We start from the raw sequence: 27,785 nt of genomic DNA, 5'->3' as shown, positions 1-27,785 counted from the left end.
ACTTTAAAAATACAATGAATATAATTCATAATTCAAAATGGGATCAATTATTGACAGGGTTGGAAAAAGTCGAACAAATTGCTATAGTAAATGAATTTCATTTCACAAAATATAATTCGGATTCTGACTAATGTTAAAGTGAAAAGTAACAAAGTTTCAAACGGATGCTTTCAAAAAGTGATCGTTTTGGCTACGATCAAATTATCAAAAATTCTTAGACGGAAAATAACGATTGTGTTGCTTAGTTGATAAGTGTAATCTGAGTGGTATTCTGAATATATATCATCAATGCAGGTGATCTAAGAAGGAACGCATCGGTCGACGACAGAGTCCTTCCGAACGAAGATCTTGTTATTGGTCTTGTTGAAAAGACTGCTGTTGGTGGCTTGGCTGGTTCGGGAGGTGTACCTCGGGCTCATGAGTCGAGCACCTGCACTGGACCCCAGTATAGTCTTCCATTCAGAGTGAACCTCCGGTCGCAGGGGGACGAACAAGATGAAAATAAATAGACCCTGAAAAAGTAATGATGTTGACGAAGACGTGTTTAGCCTCATTTAATGGTCAGGTTTAATCCGGATGAATATTAACGTTCAGTGCAGAAATGGAGCAAATGCTTCAAAGCGAGCATGTAAGCCGAGTGAAATTGTCCAAACTGTGAAAAAAGAAACAGTCAAATATTATGATCACTGTAAAACAAGTAATTAAAGATTCTCTAAAAGTACCTGGGAGCAAGTGAAGATGATGAAGAGGTACTGAAAGACGAGAGCTTGAGGTCCGTAGGTAAAGAGGGATAAGAGGAAGGATACTCCAAAAAGCATGATTAGTGAGAGTATTGACTTGATGTGCCTCTGAGGAGAGATGCGTTACTGGGTGTTAGTGTTACTAAGGTGTTACTAAGGTGTTACTAGGTGTTACTAAGGTGTTACTAAGGTGTTGGGGCCGGGGGGGGGGGGGGGTATACTTAAATTATTGATTCAGCAAGTTAACGGAATCTGTTCAAGATAAAGGAATTATTAAATTACCGTTTGTATTTTCCACGTGTCGTCTTTGTCATCACCGCGATTGCTACTGGCTCTGATCATGATAATGACCACTCGGATGCCTAAGAAAGTGTTCACGGCAACAACTGCCAAAATCGGCACAATAAACGTATAGATCTTCCACGTCTCAGATATCCAGCAGCTGTTTAAGAAAACATGTTACCTAGCAACTAGCTATGTTACCTAGCAACTAGCTATGTTGCCTAGCAACTAGCTAGGAATCACACAATTTTTTATTTTTAATGAAATCGTTTTCACAAGTTGCTGTTTTTAATTGTAAACTATTTAAGTGATTGATCATTTATTCAATATAATTAGCAGGATCGTACTCAGTGGCGTGACGTTGCATGTTGCCCCCCCCCCCCCCCCCCCCCCCCTCTTAGAAAGGTAAAATATGTTTACCCAAATTCTCCATCCATGTCAGCGAGATAGTTGAGATGATGTTTGTCCGAGTAGATGAGAGCAAAGGAGGGGAAGATGAGAGGTAGGACCCAGCAGAGAACACAGGATATTTTGAAAGTGTGGTCGTAACTCTTGCCGTACGTGTGTATCGCCTTTACTATCTGTTGGAAATGTGGCAACTAAAATAGTGTCGTGAATTGTAGATATAACGAAGTTTCACATTTTGTACATACCTGTCTGTAGAATCTCAGTACGTATCTGTCTGTAGAATCTCAGTACGTATCTGTCTGTAAAATCTTAGTACGTATCTGTCTGTAGAATCTCAGTACGTACCTGTCTGTAGAATCTTAGTACGTACCTGTCTGTAGAATCTCAGTACGTACCTGTCTGTAGAATCTTAGTACGTACCTGTCTGTAGAATCTTAGTACGTACCTGTCTGTAGAATCTCAGTACGTACCTGTCTGTAGAATCTCAGTGCGTACCTGTCTGTAGAATCTTAGTACGTACCTGTCTGTAGAATCTCAGTACGTACCTGTCTGTAGAATCTTAGTACGTACCTGTCTGTAGAATCTTAGTACGTACCTGTCTGTAGAATCTCAGTACGTACCTGTCTGTAGAATCTTAGTACGTACCTGTCTGTAGAATCCCAGTACGTACCTGTCTGTAGAAGACGAGAGCAGCAACAAGGCTCCAGGCTATAGTAACGAGGTAGAGATACTGAACTCAGTACGTACCTGTCTGTAGAAGACGAGAGCAGCAACAAGGCTCCAGGCTATAGTAACGAGGTAGAGATACAGAACTCAGTACGTACCTGTCTGTAGAAGACGAGAGCAGCAACAAGGCTCCAGGCTGTAGTAACGAGGTAGAGATACTGAACTCAGTACGTACCTGTCTGTAGAAGACGAGGGCAGCAACAAGGCTCCAGGCTATAGTAACGAGGTAGAGATACTGAACTCAGTACGTACCTGTCTGTAGAAGACGAGGGCAGCAACAAGGCTCCAGGCTATAGTAACGAGGTAGAGATACTGAACTCAGTACGTACCTGTCTGTAGAAGACGAGGGCAGCAACAAGGCTCCAGGCTATAGTAACGAGGTAGAGATACTGAACTCAGTACGTACCTGTCTGTAGAAGACGAGAGCAGCAACAAGGCTCCAGGCTATAGTAACGAGGTAGAGATACAGAACTCAGTACGTACCTGTCTGTAGAAGACGAGAGCAGCAACAAGGCTCCAGGCTATAGTAACGAGGTAGAGATACTGAACTCAGTACGTACCTGTCTGTAGAAGACGAGAGCAGCAACAAGGCTCCAGGCTATAGTAACGAGGTAGAGATACTGAACTCAGTACGTACCTGTCTGTAGAAGACGAGAGCAGCAACAAGGCTCCAGGCTATAGTAACGAGGTAGAGATACTGAACTCAGTACGTACCTGTCTGTAGAAGACGAGGGCAGCAACAAGGCTCCAGGCTATAGTAACGAGGTAGAGATACTGAACTCAGTACGTACCTGTCTGTAGAAGACGAGGGCAGCAACAAGGCTCCAGGCTATAGTAACGAGGTAGAGATACTGAACTCAGTACGTACCTGTCTGTAGAAGACGAGAGCAGCAACAAGGCTCCAGGCTATAGTAACGAGGTAGAGATACTGAACTCAGTACGTACCTGTCTGTAGAAGACGAGAGCAGCAACAAGGCTCCAGGCTATAGTAACGAGGTAGAGATACTGAACTCAGTACGTACCTGTCTGTAGAAGACGAGAGCAGCAACAAGGCTCCAGGCTATAGTAACGAGGTAGAGATACTGAACTCAGTACGTACCTGTCTGTAGAAGACGAGAGCAGCAACAAGGCTCCAGGCTATAGTAACGAGGTAGAGATACTGAACTCAGTACGTACCTGTCTGTAGAAGACGAGAGCAGCAACAAGGCTCCAGGCTGTAGTAACGAGGTAGAGATACTGAACTCAGTACGTACCTGTCTGTAGAAGACGAGAGCAGCAACAAGGCTCCAGGCTATAGTAACGAGGTAGAGATACTGAACTCAGTACGTACCTGTCTGTAGAAGACGAGAGCAGCAACAAGGCTCCAGGCTATAGTAACGAGGTAGAGATACTGAACTCAGTACGTACCTGTCTGTAGAAGACGAGAGCAGCAACAAGGCTCCAGGCTATAGTAACGAGGTAGAGATACTGAACTCAGTACGTACCTGTCTGTAGAAGACGAGAGCAGCAACAAGGCTCCAGGCTATAGTAACGAGGTAGAGATACTGAACTCAGTACGTACCTGTCTGTAGAAGACGAGAGCAGCAACAAGGCTCCAGGCTATAGTAACGAGGTAGAGATACTGAACTCAGTACGTACCTGTCTGTAGAAGACGAGAGCAGCAACAAGGCTCCAGGCTATAGTAACGAGGTAGAGATACTGAACTCAGTACGTACCTGTCTGTAGAAGACGAGAGCAGCAACAAGGCTCCAGGCTATAGTAACGAGGTAGAGATACTGAACTCAGTACGTACCTGTCTGTAGAAGACGAGAGCAGCAACAAGGCTCCAGGCTATAGTAACGAGGTAGAGATACTGAACTCAGTACGTACCTGTCTGTAGAAGACGAGAGCAGCAACAAGGCTCCAGGCTGTAGTAACGAGGTAGAGATACTGAACTCAGTACGTACCTGTCTGTAGAAGACGAGAGCAGCAACAAGGCTCCAGGCTATAGTAACGAGGTAGAGATACTGAACTCAGTACGTACCTGTCTGTAGAAGACGAGAGCAGCAACAAGGCTCCAGGCTATAGTAACGAGGTAGAGATACTGAACTCAGTACGTACCTGTCTGTAGAAGACTAGAGCAGCAACAAGGCTCCAGGCTATAGTAACGAGGTAGAGATACTGAACTCAGTACGTACCTGTCTGTAGAAGACTAGAGCAGCAACAAGGCTCCAGGCTATAGTAACGAGGTAGAGATACTGAACTCAGTACGTACCTGTCTGTAGAAGACGAGAGCAGCAACAAGGCTCCAGGCTATAGTAACGAGGTAGAGATACTGAACTCAGTACGTACCTGTCTGTAGAAGACGAGAGCAGCAACAAGGCTCCAGGCGATAGTAACGAGGTAGAGATACTGAACTCCGAACACTAGACCCGTGCACACAGGGGACTGGTGTTGCGCGTGAGCTAGGGTTAGGAACGTTATGTTCGCTAGAATCAGCGCCGTCACCTCCATCAACTCCACTTGTACTATTAGTCTTTTTCTAAACGATCTGATCGGGATTATTGTTTCAGTCACACTATAAGTTTCCTGCCGTGATGATGGTAAACGGAGAGTGAATGGTGTTTTTGTGATACTTTCAGACAGACGAATTAAATTGTACACAAATTTAAAGCTAGTATACCTGATAGGGATGTAGACGAGTAGCGTGAAGACGAGAGTAATGATGGACAGGACGAAAAGGAGAGTTGTGATGACGGACTGGGTCTGTTTGTGTCCCTCCGGTACTTCACTTAGACTCTGAAAACAAGTAAATCATAAAACACATAACAGTCTAGAGTTAATGTAGATGCATTCATGAATATTAGTCCCTAAACAAACATTACTCAAATAACAAATTCCGTACATTTGAAATAACCACAATATGTCATGTAATCCTGTATGACCTATATCAATAAGGTCAGTAAGGTGTTTAACGTACAGTGAAGGCAGCGAAGCTGGTTAGGTGGTTGCACTGACAATGGAGGATATCTCCAGTGTACGCTGTCACGTGACAGCCTCTGGTCGACCAGGCTGATCTCTCTGGTATAATAGGGTGTGTGAGTTACTGACTTGGGATTATCATCCAGGGAGGAATTTATTATTTATACAGTTGGAAATCTTTATTGTATGAAAGATCTCAAGTTGATAGCTACGTGTTACAGTGTAACACGTAGTGTAACACTGTTACACCATGGTATAACACGTAGTGTAACACTGCTACACCCTGGTAGTGTAACACGTAGTAACACTGTTACACCCCGGATCTAGGATCTTATTACCTGTATCGTACCATCTGCACTCTGCGGTGCCTCCGAGCAGTACCTTCATGGTTAGGTCGATATTGAACCCCTCTTTTACTTCTTTCTCTTCTCCGTGCAGTTTTATGCTGAACACTTCCGATGTGATCAGATCAGTCCTGGAACTCTGAGACTCGAACAGCTTGGAATTGTGGTACACAATTGTAGAGAAAGTCGAGTTCTGAGTGATTGAAACCTGAAATTATAGAGATTTTAATTCGATTGTTTCAAATTCAAATATCATCTAGCGTGGGATTACTTTCCTAGCGAGGTTGTAAACTTGAATGGCAAAGACGGTCCCTTACAAAAGTTCAATATAAAGTATAACTCACCATCTGATCCTGACCAAGTTGTTTTGAAGGGCTACCCTGACGGTTTACACTTATCGAGATGTCGTCGGAGTTAAACCTCTCCAGGTTGTTATCTCCATTCTCAACCAAGAAACCTACACCTTCCTCTACAATCGACACAATCCTGCAAACAGTGGATTTAAAGCGACAAATAAGCGTCGACAAAGTGCGAAGATGTCTGAAAAAACGAAGCAAAGTTCAAGAGGTCCTAATAATAATAGTTGACTTTAACCTTTCTTTTGTAGACAAGTCCACGACGTGCTGCAGGGTTGTGTCGTAACTCGTAATCTTAACAGCAGTTTCTAATTTGCTGGTTGCTACCTGGGGTTAAAACATGGTTACTATAGTTACTAGTTACTATAGTTACTAGTAACTATAGTAACCACCTCAAAGACGTGCTGCAGGGTTGTGTCGTAACTCGTAATCTGAACTGCAGTTTCTAATTTGCTGGTTGCTACCTGGGATTAAAACATGGTTACTATAGTTACTAGTTACTATAGTAACTAGTTACTATAGTTATTAGTAACTATAGTAACCACCTCAAAGACGTGCTGCAGGGTTGTGTCGTAACTCGTAATCTGAACAGCAGTTTCTAATTTGCTGGTTGCTACCTGGGGTTAAAACTCAAGTTGAGCGAGTATGGTGTCATTTAAGTATGGTGTGTTTACCTGCTTGTTTTTAGGAGATATGGTCTCGATTGCTATGGCAACTTTCTTTATATCTTTGGGACCAAATTGGGAGATTTCCTCAGACACGATCTCCTTTATTGCTTCAACATCCTATAAAGATTTTAGCTTATTTTTTAGAGGGGCACAGCATTTATTCGATCAATTTTCCTCAATCACAACGATCACGAAAAGATACAAATTGGAGTTCCCTCATCACCAAACCTGATTATCATTGTTGTCCAAAACTTTGTTCAATTTTTCTGTGACTTGTGAGTTGCAATCCAGTAGAATCGGTTGCAACCAACTATCTTCTACACAACTTCTCAAGGCGATACCGCCGTGTTCGCATTTAACTTTAACCACTTTATTGTTGTCAGCCCGGGGCCATGTCACGGATCCAATGTTGGTGTACTCTATTGTATTAGCACCACACTCGAACACTGACGAATAATTCCGTTTAGATATTGTGTGTCATGGAGACTTCACTCAAAAGAAGTGTTCGTTTAATCTAAAAGAATACAGCGGGTATTTTACAGCTGTTTAATTCATGTTAATATTAATTGGTGGATGGTTGAGTCATGAATGGAAGATCAAATCAAATGGACTAACAGTCTTCTTGACAGGAGTGTTCGACAGAGTTAACAGTTCCCCGGCAGTGCGTACACGTGCGCTGGCCGATCTTGTTCTGATATGTTGACAGCTGACAAGGTGCGCATGATCCAGATCCTCTCAGGTGCTGTGAAGTACCTGAAACAGGTCGGGTGTTATTGAAGGTCCTCTCAGGTGCTGTGAAGTACCTGAAACAGGTCGGGTGTTATTGAAGGTGCTCTCAGGTGCTGTGAAGTACCTGAAACAGGTCGGGTGTTATTGAAGGTGCTCTCAGGTGCTGTGAAGTACCTGAAACAGGTCGGGTGTTATTGAAGGTCCTCTCAGGTGCTGTGAAGTACCTGAAACAGGTCGGGTGTTATTGAAGGTCCTCTCAGGTGCTGTGAAGTACCTGAAACAGGTCGGGTGTTATTGAAGGTCCTCTCAGGTGCTGTGAAGTACCTGAAACAGGTCGGATGTTATTGAAGGTCCTCTCAGGTGCTGTGAAGTACCTGAAACAGGTCGGGTGTTATTGAAGGTCCTCTCAGGTGCTGTGAAGTACCTGAAACAGGTCGGGTGTTATTGAAGGTCCTCTCAGGTGCTGTGAAGTACCTGAAACAGGTCAGGTGTTATTGAAGGTCCTCTCAGGTGCTGTGAAGTACCTGAAACAGGTCAGGTGTTATTGAAGGTCCTCTCAGGTGCTGTGAAGTACCTGAAACAGGTCGGGTGTTATTGAAGATCCTCTCAGGTGCTGTGAAGTACCTGAAACAGGTCGGGTGTTATTGAAGGTCCTCTCAGGTGCTGTGAAGTACCTGAAACAGGTCGGATGTTATTGAAGGTCCTCTCAGGTGCTGTGAAGTACCTGAAACAGGTCGGGTGTTATTGAAGGGCTCTCAGGTGCTGTGAAGTACCTGAAACAGGTCGGGTGTTATTGAAGGTCCTCTCAGGTGCTGTGAAGTACCTGAAACAGGTCGGGTGTTATTGGAGGTCCTCTCAGGTGCTGTGAAGTACCTGAAACAGGTCGGGTGTTATTGAAGGTGCTCTCAGGTGCTGTGAAGTACCTGAAACAGGTCGGGTGTTATTGAAGGTGCTCTCAGGTGCTGTGAAGTACCTGAAACAGGTCGGGTGTTATTGAAGGTGCTCTCAGGTGCTGTGAAGTACCTGAAACAGGTCGGGTGTTATTGAAGGTCCTCTCAGGTGCTGTGAAGTACCTGTAACAGGTTGGGTGTTATTGAAGGTCCTCTCAGGTGCTGTGAAGTACCTGAAACAGGTCGGGTGTTATTGAAGGTCCTCTCAGGTACTGTGAAGTACCTGAAACAGGTCGGGTGTTATTGAAGGTCCTCTCAGGTGCTGTGAAGTACCTGTAACAGGTCGGGTGTTATTGAAGGTCCTCTCAGGTGCTGTGAAGTACCTGAAACAGGTCGGGTGTTATTGAAGGTCCTCTCAGGTGCTGTGAAGTACCTGAAACAGGTCGGGTGTTATTGAAGGTCCTCTCAGGTGCTGTGAAGTACCTGAAACAGGTCGGGTGTTATTGAAGGTCCTCTCAGGTGCTGTGAAGTACCTGTAACAGGTCGGGTGTTATTGAAGGTCCTCTCAGGTGCTGTGAAGTACCTGAAACAGGTCGGGTGTTATTGAAGGTCCTCTCAGGTGCTGTGAAGTACCTGAAACAGGTCAGGTGTTATTGAAGGTCCTCTCAGGTGCTGTGAAGTACCTGAAACAGGTCAGGTGTTATTGAAGGTGCTCTCAGGTGCTGTGAAGTACCTGAAACAGGTCGGGTGTTATTGAAGGTCCTCTCAGGTGCTGTGAAGTACCTGTAACAGGTTAGGTGTTATTGAAGGTGCTCTCAGGTGCTGTGAAGTACCTGAAACAGGTCGGGTGTTATTGAAGGTCCTCTCAGGTACTGTGAAGTACCTGAAACAGGTCGGGTGTTATTGAAGGTCCTCTCAGGTGCTGTGAAGTACCTGTAACAGGTTGGGTGTTATTGAAGGTCCTCTCAGGTGCTGTGAAGTACCTGAAACAGGTCGGGTGTTATTGAAGGTCCTCTCAGGTGCTGTGAAGTACCTGTAACAGGTTGGGTGTTATTGAAGGTCCTCTCAGGTGCTGTGAAGTACCTGAAACAGGTCAGGTGTTATTGAAGGTCCTCTCAGGTGCTGGATTACACTTAGGAGTCCTACTCTTACCTTGAGGGCAGGGTTTACACTGGACGTCTCCCTCAGTATCTTGATAAGATCCCGGATCACAAAGCAGACATTTCTCTGAGTCTGCCTCGACACTATAACTCCCGTGTGAACATGTACTACACGTTCCGTCCGCGTTCTGAGAACAAGACGAATTTTAGTCCAGGAACAAAAATATTTCAACTGAGTTTCTGTGACGGAACTTTCCAAGCCTCGCTGAAAATCAACCACGTACAGATCCTTATCCTACCCATAGCAACCACGTATAGATCCTTATCCTACCCATAGCAACCACGTACAGATCCTTATCCTACCCATAGCAACCACGTACAGATCCTTATCCTACCCATAGCAACCACGTCCAGATCCTTATCCTACTCATAGCAACTACGTACAGATCCTTATCCTACCCATAGCAACCACGTACAGATCCTTATCCTACCCATAGCATCCACGTACAGATCCTTATCCTACCCATAGCAACCACGTACAGATCCTTATCCTACCCATAGCAACCACGTACAGATCCTTATCCTACCCATAGCAACCACGTACAGATCCTTATCCTACCCATAGCAACCACGTACAGACCCTTATCCTACCCATTGCCAAGAAAGCCTTAATATTAATATGTTGCCGATGAAATCTAAAATCAGAGGAGGAGAAATCTATAGTTATCATCATATCACGGAACATGTCCGAACCAGGTACTAGGATATGAGCTTCCTTTACTTGTAGATGCAGGTCCGCGGCGAGGAATTTGTAAAATGCATGGCGGCCTTCATGATCTTAAAGAACAGCAATTCAGTGCTGATTGTGACTCCCGTGAGATCGTGGGATAAGGATGTCTGTAAATACTTAAATACAATCAATAGGCAGAATTTTAAGACACTGAGAGAGAGAGAGAGAGAGAGAGAGAGGAGAGAGAGAGAGAGAGAGAGAGAGAGAGAGAGAGAGAGAGAGAGAGAGAGAGAGAGAGAGAGAGAGAGAGAGAGAGAGAGAGAGAGAGAGAGAGAGAGAGAGAGAGAGAGAGAGAGAGAGAGAGAGAGAGAGAGAGAGAGAGAGAGAGAGAGAGAGAGAAGAGGAGAGAGAGAGAGAGAGAAGAGAGAGAGAGAGAGAGAAAGAGAGAGAGAGAGAGAGAGAGAGAGAGAGAGAGAGAGAGAGAGAGAGAGAGAGAGAGAGAGAGAGAGAGAGAGAGAGAGAGAGAGAGAGAGAGAGAGAGAGAGAGAGAGAGAGAGAGATCAGTATAATTTACTTGGCCCAGTAGTGCATCGCGCTACAAATCATTTACCTTCTTTTGTCCTGGCGTACAAGAATTCCGAACACAAACATCATCCACCAGTTTCATGTGTCCCGGACACTCACACTTGTGGGTCTCCGTCACTTTCCCAGCACATTCCAAACATTCTATCATGTTGTCACGTGGTGTGTACGTTCCTTCTTTGCATACTTCGCACGTGGTTTCACTGACGCGCTGAGTCCCGGCAACGCACGTGCAGTGGGTAGCAGTCAATGCTCCGTAAATACATTGCTCACATTCAACTGTGCCTGTATAGAGTATGATGATGAAATGATGAAATGATTGCTGGCGTTCTAAGAACTGCGTTAATAATAGGGTATGATCTGAAGTGAAATTTTAGAAGGACATAAGACGAAACAGAGCAAAAAAGAGGGAGAACAAACCACAGTTCGAAACCAAATTCATCACCATCAAACGTTTATTGAACTCCAAAGAAAGGTAAAAATTGTTATTTGAAGCACAAACCTGTATTAGGACTGACAGAGTTGTCGGGACAGTTTCTACACACAGTAGTTTCGCCCGGAGAGAATGTTCCAGCTTCACACGGGGTACACGTCTTAGCCCCAGTCGCTTTATCTGTTATCGAACCTGAGTATCATGTTATTGCCATGTTAATAATCAAGATCAACCCTTTAACTAACACCTAGTAACACCCTGGAAACACCTTAGTAACATCTTAGTAAACCTAGAAACACCTTAGTAACACCTTCAAATAACAAGTAGTTTTACCAGCAGGACACCTTATTAACAACTTATTAACACCTAGTAACACCTTAATAACACCCTAGTAACACCTTAGTAACACCTAGTCCCCTGTCGATGGAGCTGTCTGACGGTTGAATAACAAAAAGTTTTACCAGCAGGACACGTGACACCCTAGTAACACCCAAGTAACACCTTAGTAACACCCTAGAAACACCTTAGTAACACCCAAGTAACACCTTAGTAACACCCTAGAAACACCTTAGTAACACCTTTAAATAACAAGAAGTTTTACCAGCAGGACACGTGACACACTGCTTTGCTCCAGGCTCAGAGGAGTACGATCCCAAAACACACTGGTCACATTCCGTGCTTCTCCCGGTTATATTGGAGCTCGTACCCTTCGAACACTGCTCACAACTGAAATACAGAAGTAGAGTAACACCCTAGTAACACCTAGTAACACCCTTGGAACACTGTTCACAACTGAAATACAGTAGTAGAGTGGGCCCTATAGGTGGGGTGCAATGAAATACAGTAGTAGAGTGGGCCCTATAGTTGGGGTGCAATGAAATACAGTAGTAGAGTGGGACCTATAGGTGGGGTGCAATGAAATACAGTAGTAGAGTGGGCCCTATAGGTGGGGTGCAATGAAATACAGTAGTAGAGTGGGCCCTATAGGTGGGGTGCAATGAAATACAGTAGTAGAGTGGGCCCTATAGGTGGGGTGCAATGAAATACAGTAGTAGAGTGGGCCCTATAGGTGGGGTGCAATGAAATACAGTAGTAGAGTGGGCCCTATAGGTGGGGTGCAATGAAATACAGTAGTAGAGTGGGCCCTATAGGTGGGGTGCAATGAAATACAGTAGTAGAGTGGGCCCTATAGGTGGGGTGCAATGAAATACAGTAGTAGAGTGGGCCCTATAGGTGGGGTGCGATGAAATACAGTAGTAGAGTGGGCCCTATAGGTGGGGTGCAATGAAATACAGTAGTAGAGTGGGCCCTATAGGTGGGGTGCAATGAAATACAGTAGTAGAGTGGACTCTATAGGTGGGGTGCAATGACATACAGTAGTAGAGTGGACTCTATAGGTAGGGTGCAATGAAATACAGTAGTAGAGTGGGCCCTATAGGTGGGGTGCAATTAAATACAGTAGTAGAGTGGGCCCTATAGGTGGGGTGCAATGAAATACAGTAGTAGAGTGGGCTCTATAGGTGGGGTGCAATGAAATACAGTAGTAGAGTGGGCTCTATAGGTGGGGTGCAATGAAATACAGTAGTAGAGTGGGCCCTATAGGTGGGGTGCAATGAAATACAGTAGTAGAGTGGGCCCTATAGGTGGGGTGCAATGAAATACAGTAGTAGAGTGGGCCCTATAGGTGGGGTGCAATGAAATACAGTAGTAGAGTGGACTCTATAGGTGGGGTGCAATGAAATACAGTAGTAGAGTGGGCCCTATAGGTGGGGTGCAATGAAATACAGTAGTAGAGTGGGCCCTATAGGTGGGGTGCAATGAAATACAATAGTAGAGTGGGCCCTATAGGTGGGGTGCAATGAAAGATAAAGATTTTCTAAGTTTAACAAACAAACAAAAAATTCGGGTGTTTTTTGTGTTATTTAAATTGTAACAATATTTATATAAATTTTATAATTTAAACACGAGCTCCAGAAGCTGACAAACCTGGACAAATACGCTAAAATTATTAGACGTAAATTTGACAATTATGAAAGCCCAGTTAATCGTCAGTTTTTAGAGCCTCTGACTTCCTGGAAACCATTACTGTCACCAAGATGTAAATCAGATCGAACGAGAAATTAGATCGAACGGCGTCTCAATTCGATCTGATTTACATCTTGGTGACAGTTACTGTCACAGTTACTGTCACCAAGATGTAAATCAGATCGAATTGAGACGCCGTTCGATCTAATTTCTCGTTCGATCTAATTTCTCGTTCGATCTGATTTACATCTTGGTGACAGTAAAAAGACAGTAATTTAATAACTGTAGACAATTTTCTCTACGTTCTCTAAAAACAGCTTAAAGTTAAATGATAGAGCAACGATAAGTGATATTACACATGATGTTCCAACGTTTCATTTAATATTAGATCACCTGCAAAAGTTTTCCGTGCCCAACATGTTCAGTACAGATCTTAACCACGTGGTCTATTAGCGCACCCGTGCCTCGGCTTATGAGTTGTTTACTCATTAATTATTTTACTACCGGTGTTTTAACTTATATATAAATAAAAGTAAACGTGGGCCAGGTGAGCCGCAGCTTTGAATATTTATCGGTTTACTCAGTACTTAGAGGTCTTAACATACGTTTGTGGTTTGTGATAAAGTAGTCCGAGAAACTGCCCTTATATTGATTCAATCTACGCTGATTCTAAGTTTGAGGATGAATAATACTCTCATTCTGGAAACTCAGTACAGAATTTATGATGGGTTGATAGCGTTCGGACTCTTTGTCTGCTTTGTGATCGGACTACCGGGAAACTGTCTAGCTTTGAAATATTTCGTCCACACAAAGAAACGAAATCTGTCAACTCTTCTTTACATAGTTGCCTGCTCTATCGATATAGGTTCCTCCGTCATCCACCTTCCAGTTGCTTTTAGTTTGCTGAAAAACCGAAATCCTGGATTACTCGACAACAAAATTGTCTGCTCGATTTGGAGTTTTATCCTCTCCTTGCTTCAACAAATGTCCATATTCGTGGTTATGACACTGTCGTTATCGCGAGCGATTGTCATAAAGTACCCTTTCTACAAAGTCAACAAAAGAGCAGTTCTTGTGTCCATTGCTCTCTACCTCATATACCACTGTATTTGGAACACTACACTTCATACCCACATGCACATTGTGGAGGATGTAAGTTGCACCATCCGGCCTAGTGACGTACCCCAAACATCTTCATTGATTAAAACCTTCTATATACTTAACTACACCGCTTGTTTGGGAATTCCTCCAATCATTGTGTTTCTGACGTTTCTTATCTCCATTGTTATGCTCCGGAAAGAATCTGTCGCAAACAATGTGTCCCAAAGGAGAAATAACCATGCTTCCATCACTATTACTTACTTTACAGCCCTCTTCCTCTGCTGCAATTGCTTTACTTTTATCAACTGCTTTCTCCTCACCATGGTGATGTCCAAGATTTACCCGTATTCAATATATGATAACTATTTTATGTACTTCTACAGCTGGCTTCTAAGTGAAATCTTCTGTACGGTCCTAAACGCTTCTCTAAACCCACTGCTCTATGTTTTGAGGATGAGAGAAATGAGGTTGTGGATTGTTGGAATACTCCCAAATAGAGCAAGCAGTCTTTCTGGGGTGATAGCGAATACGAGCAATGAAACTGAGACACAGCTGTGAAGATATTAGCCATGACAACCTAAACTGGATAAAATGAACTTAGGAAACAGCCGAGCTGGTAACTTTTGATGAATTTGAACTGGAAGGATTGTGAACTAAGACTTATTTTTGATGAACCTAACCAAATCAAATTTCTGAGCTTCCATCAAGTTGCATGTCTTTATCTTGTAAACATCTTGCACATTGTGGAGGATGTAAGTTGCACCATCCCTAGTGACGTACCCGAAACATCTTCATTGATTAAAACCTTCTATATACTTAACTACACCGCTTGTTTGGGGATTCCTCCAATCATTGTGTTTCTGACGTTTCTTGTCTCCATTGTTATGCTCCGAAAAGAATCTGCCGCAAACAATGTGTCCCAAAGGAGAAATAACCATGCTTCCATCACCATTACTTACTTTACAGCCCTCTTCCTCTGCTGCAATTGCTTTACTTTTATCAACTGCTTTCTCCTCACCATGGTGATGTCCAAGATTTACCCGTATTCAATATATGATAACTATTTTATGTACTTCTACAGCTGGCTTCTAAGTGAAATCTTCTGTACGGTCCTAAACGCTTCTCTAAACCCACTGCTCTATGTTTTGAGGATGAGAGAAATGAGGTTGTGGATTGTTGGAATACTCCCAAATAGAGCAAGCAGTCTTTCTGGGGTGATAGCGAATACGAGCAATGAAACTGAGACACAGCTGTGAAGATATTAGCCATGACAACCTAAACTGGATAAAATGAACTTAGGAAACAGCCGAGATGGTAACTTTTGATGAATTTGAACTGGAAGGATTGTGAACTAAGACTTATTTTTGATGAACCTAACCAAATCAAATTTCTTAGCTTCCATAAAGTCGCATGTCTTTATCTTGCAAACATAATCACGATTAAATTTAATGACATTATAGACTACAATGCATGGTCCGATTATTGTTCACTTTTTAAAGTTAGCTGTATGTATTTCATGTCTATGTGCATTGCAGCTTCAGGCACTGCTATTGTGCTGTGTTGTGATGTGTTACTAACGTATTATTCAATATATTTAACAGCCCCCCTGAGTTTGAAAGTTGTTAATTGGCGTTTGAGAGAGCGCTGTGCTAAATTTAATCATATTTTGATTGTTTATCTTGCTTGTACGGGACCATATTTTGTAGGTACAACTGTAGCACATCTCTGCGTTTTAGTATCCAATATTATACCTACATGTATTGTATGGTTTCTTCTTTTTTTTAGTTTACAATAAAAGATGTTTTAATTTTGTCTTAGCCTTATATTGAGTTATACTCTTGGTCATTTTTACACATTTGCTCACATCACTCACAGTCAGCCGCTCTGACATGGTTAACCACCTTCCTTGTGTTGTTGGTTAATCATATGAATCATTTCATTTCATATAAATAGCTCGAATATTTACATTCTTTGAGAAGTTTCGACAAACAATCAAAATTTACATTACTGTTTTTATAGATTCTTTCTATTCTGTGATCATGTATGTTCTGTTTAAAATGTTTCCGATTTCTGCGTAATAACCAGGCTGACACACTGAACACCCTAGTAACACCTTAGTATACCCTAGTAACACCTCAGTAACACCCTAGTAACACCCTAGTAACACCCTAGTAACACCCTAGTCACACTAAACCTGGACATGGAGAACATTTCCGCGTAGTAACCAGGCTGACACACTGAACACTGCTCGCCTTAGTAACACCCTAGTAACACCCTAGTAACACCCTAGTCACACTAAACCTGGACATGGAGAACATTTCCGCGAAGTAACCAGGGTGACACACTGAACACTGCTCGCTGTTAACTGAGGCAGAGTGAGTCCCGGGGAAACACTCCGTGCACTTGTGAGTGTTGTTGAAGTGAGTGTTGTTGAAGTTGCTTCCCTCATCTGAATCTACCAAGGGCTGGAGCCTGGTCCCCTGGGGACATGATAGGCACACTCTTTTGCATTCATCTGGGGAATATCGCTTTGTTAAAACCGAATTAACCGGTTAAATTACCTTTTAAATGACTTTAAGCTTTTACGCTATTTACACTACACTTTAAGCTTGTACAATAATCAGAACGAAGACAACTTAAGGGGGGGGGGGGGGGGTCTGCTACACTTTTTTACATTATTTCACACTATTTCACACTATATTACACTATTTTACACTTAACCAAATTATCTTCTAAAAATCTTCTTTTTTCTATTATTTTCCAATTAGTCTTCCCACGGTACATTTCGAAAGGTAAAACATACCTTTGGTGGAAAAAATGTAACTTTTTAGGTTATTTTACGCTACACTTTTTACACCACATTTTAGCCTTTTTTATGTATGGTGTAAAGAAGTGTAGCAGACCCCCCCCCCACTTAAAAGTGTTAAACAGTACCATCAGGATAGCAAATCCTAGCGACGAGATTTGGCAGAGGCTTAAGGTATATAATACTAGTGGTCTGATAAGGAATGTAGTTATATTCGTGAACTCTGAAATGCTTCACAGGGTCGTAATATTCATCACCGTCTTTTTGGGCCTCTATCGTGAAGTAGAATCTGAAGTAAAATTTGTATAAGGTTAGGCACAGTTAACAGTAGCAATATAGGTAATCTGTCGGTGGACACTGAAGACAAACTGAAGACATACATATTACATAGTGGACACATTTTCACTCTCGAGGATTATTGGATTCATAAACAAAATGAAAAACTTCACCAGAAAAAGTACATTTTTCATTCCATGAATTTCTACCTTTATCTTTTAGTGAGCACTTTGACCACCACACCACACCACACCACACCACACCACACCACACCACACCACACCACACCACACCACACCACACCACACCACACCACACCACACCACACCACACCACACCACACCACACCACACCACACCACACCACACCACACCACACCACACCACACCACACCACACCACACCATACCACACCACATCGTGAGAGAGCTGGGACCTCGGACCTTGTTCGTGAGAGACCTGGGACATGGGTCTTTGGTTTTATTTATAAATAAACAAGTTGAAGCAAGGCACAGTGATTTCGTGGCATGTTTTTTTGTTGATATAACTCCAACTTGTTTCTGTCTCCACGGCCTTAAAGTGTCCGTACGTTAATTAACCCTTGTGTGTGCCAACCGTGCCTTAGGTGTCCCTCAAGTGTCCATCGACAGATTACCGAATTGCCTATTAAAATGGCAAATATCAATCACCGGAATATAACAATCGATAAAATAATCCCCGAAATACTGACCCCTTGTCGGTAACAGTTGTGTTAAGGATGACACTACACTACACTACACTACACTACACTACACTACACTACACTACACTACACTACACTACACTACACTACACTACACTACACTACACTACACTACACTACACTACACTACACTACACTACACTACACCACACCACACCACACCACACCACACCACACCACACCACACTACACTACACTACACTACACTACACTACACTACACTACACTACACTACACTACACTACACTACACTACACTACACTACACTACACTACACTACACTACACTACACTACACTACACTACACTACACTACACTACACCACACCACACCACACCACACCACACCACACCACACCACACCACACCACACCACACCACACTACACTACACTACACTACACTACACTACACTACACTACACTACACCACACCACACCACACCACACCACACCACACCACACCACACCACACCACACCACACCACACCACACCACACCACACCACACTACACTACACTACACTACACTACACTACACCACACCACACCACACCACACCACACCACACCACACCACACCACACTACACTACACTACACTACACTACACTACACTACACTACACTACACTACACCACACCACACCACACCACACTACACTACACTACACTACACTACACTACACTACACTACACTACACTACACTACACTATGTACTACACTACACTACACTACACTACACTACACTACACTACACTACACTACACTACACTACACTACACTACACTACACTACACTACACTACACTACACTACACTACACTACACTACACTACACTACACTACACTACACTACACTACACTACACTACACTATGTACTACACTACACTACACTACACTACACTACACTACACTACACTACACTACACTACACTACACTACACTACACTACACTACACTACACTACACTACACTACACACTACACACTACACACTACACTACACTACACTACACTACACTACAGAACACTACACTACACTACACTACATTACACTACACTACACTACACTACACTACACTACACTACACTACACTACACTACACTACACCACACTACACTACACTACACTACACTACACTACACTACACTACACTACACTACACTACACTACACTACACTACACTACACTACACTAGACTACACTACACTACACTACACTACACTACACCACACCACACTACACTACACTACACTAAACTACACTACACTACACTACACTACACTACACTACACTACACTACACTACGCTACGCTACGCTACGCTACACTACACTACACTACACTACACTACACTACACTACACTACACTACACTACACTACACCACACCACACCACACTACACTACACTACACTAAACTACACTACACTACACTACACTACACTACACTACACTACACTACGCTACGCTACGCTACGCTACACTACACCACACTACACTACACTACACTACACTACACTACACTACACTACACTACACTACACTACACTACACTACACTACACTACACTACACTACACTACACTACACTACACTACACTACACTACACTACACTACACTACACTACACTACACTACACTACACTACATACTGAAATACTGACCCCTTGTCGGTAACAGTTGTGTTAAGGATGACACTACACTACACTACACTACACTACACTACACTACACTACACTACACTACACTACACTACACTACACTACACTACACCACACTACACTACACTACACTACACTACACTACACCACACTACACTACACTACACTACATACTGAAATACTGACCCCTTGTCGGTAACAGTTGTGTTAAGGATGATTTGAACCGGAATTGTACCGTGAGAGAACTCCTTCACCTCTGTCTTGCCAACTGTTTCAGGGGTGTCATAACCTTCACCCCCTGTGTTCTTCCGTCTTATCGACGATAATGTCAACTGTAGTGTATTTTATTATGGGCAGGGTTTGGGAGAGATCGCATTTGAAATTCTGTAATGAAAAAAAGATATGCTTAATGGATACCTGAAAGTTAATGTAATAGGTAACTAATAACTATTAGCATCCCATTGATTTATAATAAATACCCTCATCAGACTGAGTGTTAATTGTGTTAATCAACATTTCTACTTTCAGACTGAGTTTAACTGGTGACTTATGTCCTATTTGATAAATACAACGATATTCGTGTACCAATGGGAGTATCAAACTCGCTTACGGGTTCAATACCCGTTACCATAACTAGCAGGAACCCGTCTAACCCTAAAGTGGTGTCAAGACTCGAGAGACTTAAATAATTATTACCTATTTAATTAAAATTCTTATTCCTTGGCCAATTTTTTATTTTTTTCATGCTGATTTTTAAAGCATTAAAGCATTTGACCCAGTCAAAAAAGTTTCAGTTGTAATTGTATATTTTTTACGGTTTTGCGGAAAGTCACGTTAAAGTTGATGCCGTGGTGTCAGTGACTTTAAAATGGCAAGGATCCATATTGATATAGGTTTACAAGGTTTACAAGGTTTACAAGGTTTACAAGGTTTACAAGGTTTACAAGGTTTACAAGGTTTACAAGGTTAACAAAGATAGATCTATATATTACAGTATAATAACGTTAGATTGGCGTTGCTACATAATAAATCCAAAGTCCGAAATCAAAATAGGAAAAAAACCATTACCAAAATGTCGTGGTGTCACTCTAAAGCCAGAGGCGAGTGCAAATCGATCATGATAGAAGCTACCAAAAAGAGCGAGAAAAGCACGCAAACCCTATCAGGAAAACAACAACAAAGTGAAATGTGAAAAATAAAGATGCTTGATGTGTGATTGTGTAGTCGACGACGTGATTGTGTTGGAGTGGAGTGCAAATGTAAAATGCAGATGAAGGGGGTGTGGCGGAAAGGTGAAGTCCCGAACTGTGGCACTAGTGTTTGTGTTTCTTCTTCACAGGAAATCGTGTTCTGCATAGCTGAGCGTCGAATTTGGTAAATTCCACTATGTGTTCCGGAAGAAAGAGGCTCTTTATGTCATGAAATAGCAAAGACTTTGTGGGCTACTTCATGTTAGTCCTACTGGAATGGTACCTGGGACATGTTCTAAGGAAGTGTTCTTCATCTTTTATGATCGGGTCGACACCTGGAAGGTTAAGGAGGAGCTCCATCACGGAATTCTCGCTGCAGAATTCACAGATTCTATAATTTCGACTACCAGTTCGTCTCCCACATCTTCCAGTTTCTACGTTAAGCTTATGTCCACTCATTCGGATCCTAGCCACGAAGTTGCTTCCAGTTCTCGACGGTAGAGTGAGGTACGGCTCCGCTTTAAGTTTGAAAGCCTCTTTAACTTTATTGTAGAAAGTAAGCTTCTTATTGCTTTGTCTTTCTGTTTCCCAAGCTTAATAAATCGATGGTGTGCCCTTTCTTGACACAGCAATGGGTTGTAAAGTTGATCTTCTAGTTTGTTCTCGTCGAGTATCAATAGCATCGATTCTAGTGCTCTGATATATATATAGAGAATTAACCGTCTTTACTTCGCAAAAACCATATTCTGTGAATCTGTGTAAAACATCTCAGTTCACTATTTCCTAACATCACTTTACCTGGGGACCCCAGGCTATTATGTTAGAATAGAGATTCTGAGCGCCGCCCAGGAAAACAGCACTGTGTGTCCCTTTGTTCAGGCGGGCCTAATCGGTCTTCATTACTGCACTCGGCAAATTTCAGCCTCTTCCACGAGAAATCGTAATAGCTCGCGGGTATAGGAGGGACGCTTACTGGAGGATCTCTGGAAGAGGCGATCAAGATTCTCGACAGCTCAGTCCTGATCACATAATGGCCCGAATGTAGTGAATAGAATGACGCGGTTATATAGGAAACGATTAAAACTCACATAGAATCTCTTGTGCGCTCCTTTACTTGCGCTATTTCCTAACAGTGCACTGACTATTTGTCAGACTCCTCATCTTTTCGTAGACGAAACAGTGAGGGTGCAGCTAACTCAACAACTGTTCCTTTGTCCAGTTAACTAGTTAACGTTAAACAGATTCAAAGAATATGGTTTTTGCGAAGATGATAAACTATCGGTTATCGGTATATATAGTAATAAAATTCGGTCCAGTTAGAATTTCAAAATTTATCAGTGGGATCATTATTTTAGGTGTTGCCTGTTGGGCTGAAAGTAGTTTTTGAGCATGATATTATTAAATCTTTAAATGATCTTTATATGCACCATTCACGATCCCTCACTTTTATTTTTTAATTGCATGGCGTACGCCATGTACTGCAAAGCTCTACGGCCTGGTTTTCTGGAAACAGTTAATATTCATATATTCAAATCTGCTGTACTATAAGGAGATGAGACCTGATTAACGTAAACGTAAAGGGTTAACGCTATCCTGGCCTAGTGTATGATCGCGTCGGGGAGCTTATGAAACTCTTATTCTCTATCATTAGTTCTTACCATTAGTTTTTATTAATCATGTTTAATACAAGGGTCCTCGATCTCCCACAAGCCATTCAACAATGAGCTTTCTTGTGTTAATCGTCGATTACCCATCGGGAAACAATGCTTGTCCAAAATATCACCTTCAAGCTTTGACATCTTTTATTACACCATTCTTAAACCTATACCAAAGGTCCCCTCCCAGTTTCGATAGGCTATTTTGAGTTAATCGTCGATTACCCATCGGAAAACAATGCTTGCAATTTTTAATCTTTAATCCTTTTCGTAGTAGGTCTCTTGCATAATAATGTGATTGTTTAGTTAACTGTGCGAATCAGTTAAAAAAAATACAAAATAATACATGAATCTGTTATTCAGAAAGGAGTTTCAGAAGTAATGTCTCTCTTGAATGGGATTCTAACAGTTTTATTGACAACTATGGCAACTCGGGCGAATAAAGGTGAGTTGTACAAAAATTAAACTTATGATAAATGAATAAAAATAAACTAACCGTAGCTTCCAATATTTAAGATTCCAAAGTTTAGAAAATATAATTCGCTTAAAAAGGTAACACTAACATTTATCAATGTTTCGATATCAGGAACATGGACGTTTGTGACTAGAGGAAACGTTCACCCAGTGAACATCAACATGCCGGGTGAATCCCTCTACATCAGGACCGACTCGAAAGAAAGCAGCCAGCAAATGATCTATATAGACTTCGGAGGACACAGTTATGCGCGTTTTTTCCGGATAGAGTTCGGGAGTGTCACGAGCTACTTCGTAACTAACTGTGACACGGAGGAGACTGCGCCTACAAGTCTCCAACTCACTAACCTACCTTCCGATGACAACAAAGATTGGACGATCACCAAAGAGCAGGACAGACTGATTGTCCACTGCAATGAGGTCCTAGTCCTGGAATACTTCTTCTGGAAAGCAAAGCATTATGTTTGCAAGGAGATATATGAAGGCCCAGTCACAAAGATCGTCTTCAGAACCACCGATACAGCTTCAGACATGTATTCTGTCGGGAGACCTTTAACAGCAGGTACCATTTAACATGAACTGAACCGTTTAAAAATGTTAATAATACTTAGTCAATCAACAATCAAAGTCATGGCTCATCATAGTCATACACATAAACAGTGGCGTAACGAAGGGCCAAGCCGACCCCGCTGTGCGGGGGAGCAATCTTACTCTTAGGGGGGCGCCAAATCGTCGCGTTTTAATGTGGGACAATTTCGAAAAACTTAATTACGGTACTAACTAGCAGCAAAACTGCGCGTTTTGCTCTAGAAAGACACTTTTTAAAAGATTTTGCCGGCGTATCCTCTAGAAGCATCTAATTTGCTCAATTTTAGCGAGGGTCGCCAAAAGGGGAAGGGGCGCCAACACTCAACAGGGGGGTACTTTATGATTATCAGCGACCCCGCTGTGACTATCCCTTGTATTTACAATTTAATACAACTCTGCCCGCGCACGTTCCGCACTTTAAGTACCTTATCATGAAGAAAACATGCGCCTATTGGAAATGGCACCAACGACGAAGTAACCAAGCTAAAGCCTAGCGATACTCATGTTCAAACGACTTAACGACAGCGAGAACGTTGAACGACGCGAAAATATTGGACAGTTTAAAATTCCAAGCCAGCTTTCCTTATACAAAGATATCACAGATTATTTATTCCAATGGACAGGATACCACACGGACAGTGTACAGTGTACAGTGTACAGGATACCACACGCAAAATGCGGAAATGTTTTTTTAAATTTCTCAGTAAAAATCCTAATTAAAATTTTAAAAGAGAGCTGATGCCGAGGGAATGCGATTCTTCACCTAGGCCAGGGCAAAACGAGTAATGGCTCTTCTAACTGAGGTCTTGGTCGACACTGGTTTATGGGCACATTTCTTAACCTTTAACTTCGTTACGTGGTTTCCAGTCTGGAAAATCTGGGAATTCCACATTTAGCGATCCTCAACTGCCCCAGAGACCCAAAATTCATCCAGGTCTGCAGTCATATTCTAAAGTATGATAAGCTCAAGCTTAGAATCTGTCGCCATGACTCAAGTGAATGACCAACTTATTTGAATGTGATTTTAAAAACTATTTATAGCTTTGGGTGCAATCCTTTTTAGAGATTTTATTTTCTATTTTCAGATCTATCATGCAAAAATGTAGCCTATGATAATTAGGTTTTCATCATCATCGTTTCGTGAAATGAAAACTCGGGGTGCTATAAATACTAAACCCCTAAAATGTTTGGCTACACAATATGGGCACCATGTGTTCAGTGTTGACACAAGTTCAGAAAGTTATCCAACTTATTCAATCTAGTACCTGACTAGAATATCTATATATCTATAATAATATCTGACCTGAGATTTATTACAGTTGTCACACAGGACAAGCGAGTACCTGACTAGAATATCTGACCTGAGATTTATTACAGTTGTCACACAGGACAAGCGAGTACCTGACTAGAATATCTGACCTGAGATTTATTACAGTTGTCACACAGGACAAGCGAGTACCTGACTAGAATATCTGACCTGAGATTTATTACAGTTGTCACACAGGACAAGGGAGTACCTGACTAGAATATCTGACCTGAGATTTATTACAGTTGTCACACAGGACAAGCGAGTACCTGACTAGAATATCTGACCTGAGATTTATTACAGTTGTCACACAGGACAAGGGAGTACCTGACTAGAATATCTGACCTGAGATTTATTACAGTTGTCACACAGGACAAGCGAGTACCTGACTAGAATATCTGACCTGAGATTTATTACAGTTGTCACACAGGACAAGGGAGTACCTGACTAGAATATCTGACCTGAGATTTATTACAGTTGTCACACAGGACAAGCGAGTACCTGACTAGAATATCTGACCTGAGATTTATTACAGTTGTCACACAGGACAAGCGAGTACCTGACTATAATATCTGACCTGAGATTTATTACAGTTGTCACACAGGACAAGCGAGTACCTGACTAGAATATCTGACCTGAGATTTATTACAGTTGTCACACAGGACAAGCGAGTACCTGACTAGAATATCTGACCTGAGATTTATTACAGTTGTCACACAGGACAAGCGAGTACCTGACTAGAATATCTGACCTGAGATTGGGGAGATTTATTACAGTTGTCACACAGGACAAGCGAGTACCTGACTAGAATATCTGACCTGAGATTTATTACAGTTGTCACACAGGACAAGCGAGTACCTGACTAGAATATCTGACCTGAGATTTATTACAGTTGTCACACAGGACAAGGGAGTACCTGACTAGAATATCTGACCTGAGATTTATTACAGTTGTCACACAGGACAAGCGAGTACCTGACTAGAATATCTGACCTGAGATTTATTACAGTTGTCACACAGGACAAGGGAGTACCTGACTAGAATATCTGACCTGAGATTTATTACAGTTGTCACACAGGACAAGCGAGTACCTGACTAGAATATCTGACCTGAGATTTATTACAGTTGTCACACAGGACAAGCGAGTACCTGACTAGAATATCTGACCTGAGATTTATTACAGTTGTCACACAGGACAAGCGAGTACCTGACTAGAATATCTGACCTGAGATTTATTACAGTTGTCACACAGGACAAGGGAGTACCTGACTAGAATATCTGACCTGAGATTTATTACAGTTGTCACACAGGACAAGGGAGTACCTGACTAGAATATCTGACCTGAGATTTATTACAGTTGTCACACAGGACAAGCGAGTACCTGACTAGAATATCTGACCTGAGATTTATTACAGTTGTCACACAGGACAAGCGAGTACCTGACTAGAATATCTGACCTGAGATTTATTACAGTTGTCACACAGGACAAGGGAGTACCTGACTAGAATATCTGACCTGAGATTTATTACAGTTGTCACACAGGACAAGCGAGTACCTGACTAGAATATCTGACCTGAGATTTATTACAGTTGTCACACTTGTGGTTAAACTGTAATCTCAGGACCACTTGACGGGTGTAGCTCTCAAAGTCAACATAATGACCACTGTTGTTGTTGTCCGTCTTTAGTGAGAAACTGAACGATAGTCGTGTCCCTGAGACGATGTGAGTGTGAGATCGACGTGTTAACCTGGTAACCTGGTAACCAGGTAACCTGGTAACCTGGTAACCTGGTAACCTGGTAACCACTGAGACGATGAGAGTGTGAGATCGTTATATTCTAATCCTCATGAACGTGTTAACCTGGTAACCTGGTAACCTGGTAACCTGGTAACCTGGTAACCTGGTAACCACTGAGATGATGAGAGTGTGAGATCGTTATATTCTAATCCTCATCTATAACGGTAGCTCATTGGGGGACCATTTTTGGTATTATTTTGGTTCAAATCAACGATAATCCACAAAACGAGATTAAAAAATCAAAATAATATCAGAATTTACCGTTTTTTAAGGAGGGTCGGAGTACTTTTTCATCAGGGTTAGATTCGTTGATGAAGGACTTGGGCATACAAATCAGTTGCTCAGTTTGAGTTAAACCTGGAAAATATATTCTCAAAAGGGTGGGTTATACTGTTACCAGTATACCACTGTTACCAGACAAAATTGTAGTCTAACAAATATACACTGTACGTCGTTCATACAGCTAAAACCGAGTTAGTTATCAATACGATACAGTTAACTCGGTACTTACCGCATAAAGCAGCCAGCGATATTAAGAACAACATCTTAACCCATTTCACATAACATGATAGTCATTTGGAACCACCTCTGAGGAGATGAAACTAATATTACTGAGGAGATGAAACTAATATAAATGTTAGAGTACCATTATAAATATTTCGATTAACCAACTTTTATTAATTCTAGCTAAAGATGCGATCAAAATGACGAACTGAACAATATTTGTGTTTTCTCTGTCTGGCCGCAGTGACTGTGTGGCTTGGTATGCGTTAGGCCGCTACACCAACTAATTATTACTAATTATTACTAATTATTACAGTCTATCTCAGAGCTGTCAGCAAGGACTGGAGATGACTGGAAACGCGTTTATATCTGTGAAACACCTTTATGAAGCTCAAAGCTCCTAATTCGGTTTAACTTTGACAAGGTTTCACTTGCAAGTTAAACCACATTATGTGTAACATGGAATATATTGCACAGTTGCACAGTTGCACAGTTGCACAGGGAGTTTTGTAGTTTCAATTTTCAGGCCCATAACTTAGATTTTATGAAGTCTTATCACCGAAATCTTCAAACAGTCACGGTAGAGTCCTAATCAGTAGCTGGATCAGTATATAATAAGTACAAATCCTGATTCCTGAAGCATATCCAAAACGTGTGGTTGTTAAAACTATTCTGAGTTAAAGTTGGTATTTTTTAAGGCAAAAAGCTGAATGTT

The 27,785-nt window shown here is 42.1% G+C and overlaps 2 protein-coding genes across 4 annotated transcripts; both read right to left on the bottom strand.

Annotated features, from left to right (window-relative positions):
* Positions 1–60: 60 nt before the first annotated feature.
* Positions 61–5,504, bottom strand: LOC134812028 (adhesion G-protein coupled receptor G2-like). The gene is made up of 9 exons (XM_063819213.1): positions 5,456–5,504; positions 5,116–5,216; positions 4,819–4,934; positions 4,488–4,686; positions 2,101–2,160; positions 1,443–1,603; positions 1,023–1,182; positions 723–848; positions 61–512 (listed from the first exon to the last, which is right to left on the bottom strand). The coding sequence occupies exons 1-9, from the start codon at positions 5,502–5,504 to the stop codon at positions 300–302; spliced, it is 1,185 nt and encodes a 394-aa protein (XP_063675283.1). The 3' UTR covers positions 61–299.
* A 75-nt stretch (positions 5,505–5,579) lies between these two features.
* LOC134811103 (uncharacterized) lies at positions 5,580–27,159 on the bottom strand. 3 transcript variants are annotated; one of them, XM_063817827.1, is made up of 17 exons: positions 27,078–27,159; positions 26,828–26,923; positions 26,342–26,481; positions 19,731–19,888; positions 17,010–17,170; positions 16,377–16,590; positions 11,551–11,675; positions 11,019–11,141; positions 10,545–10,801; positions 9,257–9,392; positions 7,101–7,238; positions 6,714–6,931; positions 6,492–6,602; positions 6,363–6,434; positions 6,056–6,281; positions 5,806–5,947; positions 5,580–5,669 (listed from the first exon to the last, which is right to left on the bottom strand). In XM_063817827.1, the coding sequence occupies exons 1-15, from the start codon at positions 27,109–27,111 to the stop codon at positions 6,174–6,176; spliced, it is 2,091 nt and encodes a 696-aa protein (XP_063673897.1). In that variant the 5' UTR covers positions 27,112–27,159; the 3' UTR covers positions 5,580–5,669; positions 5,806–5,947; positions 6,056–6,173. The 3 variants fall into 3 exon arrangements, with proteins under 3 accessions (XP_063673897.1, XP_063673898.1, XP_063673899.1); XM_063817828.1 differs by having other exon boundaries at positions 19,743–19,888; XM_063817829.1 differs by lacking the exon at positions 6,363–6,434.
* Between the last annotated feature and the right edge of the window lie 626 nt (positions 27,160–27,785).

This window comes from Bolinopsis microptera, chromosome 2, assembly GCF_026151205.1.
Source record: "Bolinopsis microptera isolate Bmic1 chromosome 2, MBARI_Bmic_1.0, whole genome shotgun sequence".
Lineage (NCBI taxonomy): Eukaryota > Metazoa > Ctenophora > Tentaculata > Lobata > Bolinopsidae > Bolinopsis > Bolinopsis microptera.
The sequence above is the reverse complement of the archived record's forward strand: the minus strand, read 5'-3'. Positions and strand labels throughout refer to the sequence as shown.